The 4462-nt window shown below is 38.3% G+C and overlaps 1 protein-coding gene across 2 annotated transcripts in view; it reads right to left on the bottom strand.

Annotated features, from left to right (window-relative positions):
• Positions 1-1200: 1200 nt before the first annotated feature.
• mllt3 (MLLT3 super elongation complex subunit) overlaps positions 1201-4462 on the bottom strand; it is a 155537-nt gene continuing 152275 nt past the window's right edge. For both annotated transcript variants that reach the window (XM_043719024.1, XM_043719014.1), the window contains one exon: positions 1201-3692. In XM_043719024.1, coding sequence (XP_043574959.1) covers positions 3561-3692 — 132 coding nt within the window. In that variant the 3' untranslated portion in view covers positions 1201-3560. The remainder of the gene's footprint in view (positions 3693-4462) is intronic.

Genomic DNA, 4462 nt, shown 5'->3' with positions numbered 1-4462 from the left:
CCACTTTCTAACTGTGCTGGAAGTTCCGCATTTGTCAAGTTACAATCTCTCAATTATTCCAAACGTGACAATGGAGGCTATGAACATCCCACAGATGTGGAGGGAGGTGGCGTGGCAGTTGTTCAAGGTTAGCCTGATACAAATGGTCAAGATAAAAGTGCACTGCTGGTTCCTATGGATGAGCAACCCACTTGCATGTCAATGTGGTCCCAATAAATTGTTGAAGCAGGAAACCAAACCATCTTCCTCTGTCGATAGAGTTTATTAAATACTCAGTCTTACAGCTCCTTCCTCAACTCATGTTACACGTGTTTCCTATATTTATGTGCTCAGAAAAAGTTAATAATCCAATCCTAATCTTTACAAGGATTAATAAACTTCATGCGATTAACCAGACACAAACTATACAAGCTGAATCTAAATAATGAATGAAATGTAAGTTTTGTGAAAGTGCCATTTACTTCTGTTGTTTGGGAAAAATAATACAACTGTGCAAGGTGGCTTGTAGAGTCTAACTGGAGAGCCTTCAATGATATATCTATTGCAGAAATCAGAACAAAATTAATTCAGACTATTGGACTAATTGGTTTGAATTTAGCCTGTCATTAAGTTTACCACAAAATACAACTGAAGCACTAATGTCAAAATGATCAAAAAGGATTCCACATTTTCATTTAGGGCCACAGACCAGAACAGTGATTTGTTGAAAGGCTGGTCTTGCAGAGCTAGCACAAGGAAACAACTTGCAAATTCAAAACAAACTCTGATTATTCCTGTAACGTTACTTGACATCTCCTCCATCGAAGCAATATTACAAAGCTAACGTTATTGTTAACACTGGGTCTGCGGAGGAGCACATGAAATAGGTAGTTATTCTTGAGCCTTGAAACAGTTTCTGTATCACAGCTTCAGTCCTGTATTAGCATGGTATTTCACACTCAGTCAATGTAGCTATTTTAAAAGGAAATTTCACTATCTACATAGGTCAAGACATGACTGGCATGACTAAGCAATATTATTCCTGATGAAGGGCTTTTGCCTGAAACGTCGATTATCCTGCTCCTCCGATGCTGCCTGACCTGCTGTGCTTTTCTAGCAACACACTCTCGACTCTGATCTCCAGCATCTGCTATCCTCACTTTCACCTGATTAAGCAACACTTCCTCAGAAAAAGCAGTGCTGCTTGAAAATAAGTGCACAAGCACAAATTCTTTGAAAAAAAAAGATTTATTTTGTTCTCTGGATACAAAAGGTTGATGGAAAAGCTAATGCAAAAATTGGTTTAAGAGTGTAACATACTTGCCCAAATTAAATATTGTGGTAAACCCAATATTGCAGTAAATTCTTCCTGGGATTAAGTCTAAATTATTAAGTTCATACTTCTTATCCATAATGTTTGCAAAACGATTTACTTTAGACTGGTGTCCCATGGATGTGCAGTACAATAGATACTTACATACCAATTTATTTCTATCTTGGTTCGATTACAAAATAAAGTATTTAAACCTTATATATTATATTAACATGTTTTTTTTGTAGTAACAGAATCTGAAACTAATCTTTATTTACTAATTCATGGAGTGTTGAAAGCGTTCACTGCTTTGTACTTTGAACCATTTGTCACATGAAATCTTTGCGATGAGGAATGACTAGATGAATCACAGCAAAGATTCTCTTTAAAATTTAATGAAATATTTCTTGGAAGTGAGTTGTACCACAAAGTTTAGCCACAACAATCAAGATGGATCAAGCAACTACATTAAATTAAAAAGGAACTCACAAAGTACCATGTTAAACTTTTTTGAAGACTGCTGGAGCATTCCTTGCCTCGAACCAAGAATCTTGGGTTTCACCACGGACACATCAAAATCAAAGTGAAATGGGAATTGAAAACACACATTGAACACCACATACATGAAATGAAGTAAGTTCACTTATTCCCTCTTTTCTCAAAAAAAATCTGTTTTTTTCTGAACTGAATTGCACATCAAAAGTATACTAGCAAGGTAACATTTCAAGTAATGGACAAAATGACTTTTCTGAACCTCGTTATCACCGGAAAGTACACTTTATGCTGCTGGAAGCAGTTTCAGAACCTTCAGTAATTAAAAAAAAAGTACTAAACTTCATCCCATCTTTGGACTGAAAGTAGCAGTTAAGGTCTCCTCAAAAAGACGCCATTGAAACATGGTTTTACTGCAACATACTTGCTAAAGAAAGATCTACTTTTAAGAAATATAATTTCACTATCCAAAGGATGGACTGATAAACACACACCGTTTACCAGAATAGGTAAAGACGGCAAAACAGATTTGGCAGTAAAGGGAGTGTTTCAAATAAATAATTAATCCCAAATTGAGAATTTTCTACAACAAACTTACAGAAAATTGGGAACAGAATATTTTTGACAAACCCATTTCATCCTTTTAAAACAAAAAAACAATTTAACTACATCTGATATGCCAAAACCTTTACACGAGTCATCAAAAATCTCGTTTAAAACCGTTTTTCACTGTCCTTCATCAGTTAGTTCTTGGAGTCTTCAGACGTCTTTACCGTTCACTGAGTTTGCAGAGCTAAAACAACAGGAGGGTGCGAACGTAGGCTGACATTAGGAAATGAAAGAAGAATTTCAGAATCTGAGAGAGGGCCACTGTGCGCATGACAGCTGTGATGCAACTGCACGTGCCGATGACTGGCATTGCATTTTAACAATCTTTTAAAATAAGAAAAGGTGTCAAGTACTTTAAAAGGGTAAGCAGAATTACACCACAAAATCCCTTATTCCCTGTAAAAAGTTTGAATCAAATCTGGAAGAAATATTTTTTTTTTAAAATCTCTGCTTAATAACATGATTGTGCAGACTATATTTCCTCCAGCATCAGTACACATCTGATCGTTTGTGTCTGCTGATCACTAATTAAAACATAGCAAAGCTGGTAATGATTCTTAGAACAGTGCACAGTAATAGATTTTTAAAGCACTACAGTTCAATTACTAAGGCTAGAACATTGTGTAGTTACATAGTGTCCCTATGATTGCAGCTAGTTTACAAAGGAAACCAAATATTGGAGATGAATTCACCGGACATCTGGTGGCCAATTCCTACTGCATTCATAAGCCTTGGTCACAAATGTGACCAGAGTGCTCAATGTTTGGTAGTGTTCCAAAGATCCAAGATATTTATCATGAATGTATTTTTTTTTCAATAAATAGATAAATCAGTTACATACTAAGGCAGTGTTGCACATGCATCATTCACCATGTGGATGTGGACACCACAAAGATACATACTACCGCTGAGATTCTCAAAGAGCAAATATCCAGGGGATGAGAGGTAAAGGAGAAGATGAACCTCACTGGTCCAGCGCTTCCAGAACATTCCTCAGGCTGGTAAGGATCTGTTGAATCTCTTGGCATTTTCCCCCAGCAACACGGTCAGGGGAAGAGAAGCATGACTGGCTGGAAAAAAGCTGCAGGAAGTAGCTCTATAGGGCTAGTCATCGGTTGCATCGCTTAAAAAGTTCAAACCTCCAGCTCGTAGCCGGGGACCAGTGTCCTCATGACGTTCCTGAAGTTTCCAGGTAACTCTGTAATTTTCGAACTGTGGTTTTATCCAGTGAGCAAAGGTCAAAGTCAAATGTTGTGTTTGTGATGTGAAAATGTCCCGTTTCTTCTATGAGGTTAACAATCTAAATAAAGACAGATAAGCAACAAATTAGCTGACGTTAAATGCTGTTATTTATAACTCAACTGCAAATTCTAGTTTCAATTAAGTAGTGGTTAGTATTAACGACACCTCAGCATGTAAATACATAAACATTGGGGAAGGAATGACTCTTTGTTACTCCAGAGCTGCCCCAGGGCCACGATCGAAACCAAAAGTTTCTTTTGAAGTAGCCTTTGCTCATCTCTTTTCACTTCTTTAACTGATCTTTTTCTTCAGTTATATATTTGGACTGTGTACTCCAACCTCGCCCCAAAATCCCTATTCAAAGTCGACATTTATCAGACATTCATCAGCATCAGAGTTGAAAAATGTGTTGCTGGAAAAGCGCAGCAGGTCAGGCAGCATCAAAGGAACAGGAGAATCGACGTTTCGGGCATAAGCCCTTCTTTAGCCCTGAAGAAGGGCTTATGCCCGAAACGTTGATTCTCCTGTTCCTTTGATGCTGCCTGACCTGCTGCGCTTTTCCAGCAACACATTTTTCAGCTCTGATCGCCAGCATCTGCAGTCCTCACTTTCTCCTAGTTCATCAGCATCAGCAGTACTATGTAAAAACAAGGGCTGCAGATGCTGGAAACCAGAGTCTCGATTAGAGTGGTGCTGGAAAAGCACAGCAGGTCAGGCAGCATCAAAGGAACAGGAGAATCGACGTTTCGGGCAAAAGCCCTTCATTAGGAATACAGGCAGAGTGCCTGAAGGGTGGAGAGATAAATGAGAGGAGGGTGGGGGTGGGGA

Source organism: Chiloscyllium plagiosum, chromosome 2 (genome assembly GCF_004010195.1).
Source record: "Chiloscyllium plagiosum isolate BGI_BamShark_2017 chromosome 2, ASM401019v2, whole genome shotgun sequence".
NCBI classification, from domain to species: domain Eukaryota; kingdom Metazoa; phylum Chordata; class Chondrichthyes; order Orectolobiformes; family Hemiscylliidae; genus Chiloscyllium; species Chiloscyllium plagiosum.
Note: the sequence above shows the minus strand (reverse complement) of the source record. Positions and strands in the feature narration are given on the sequence as shown.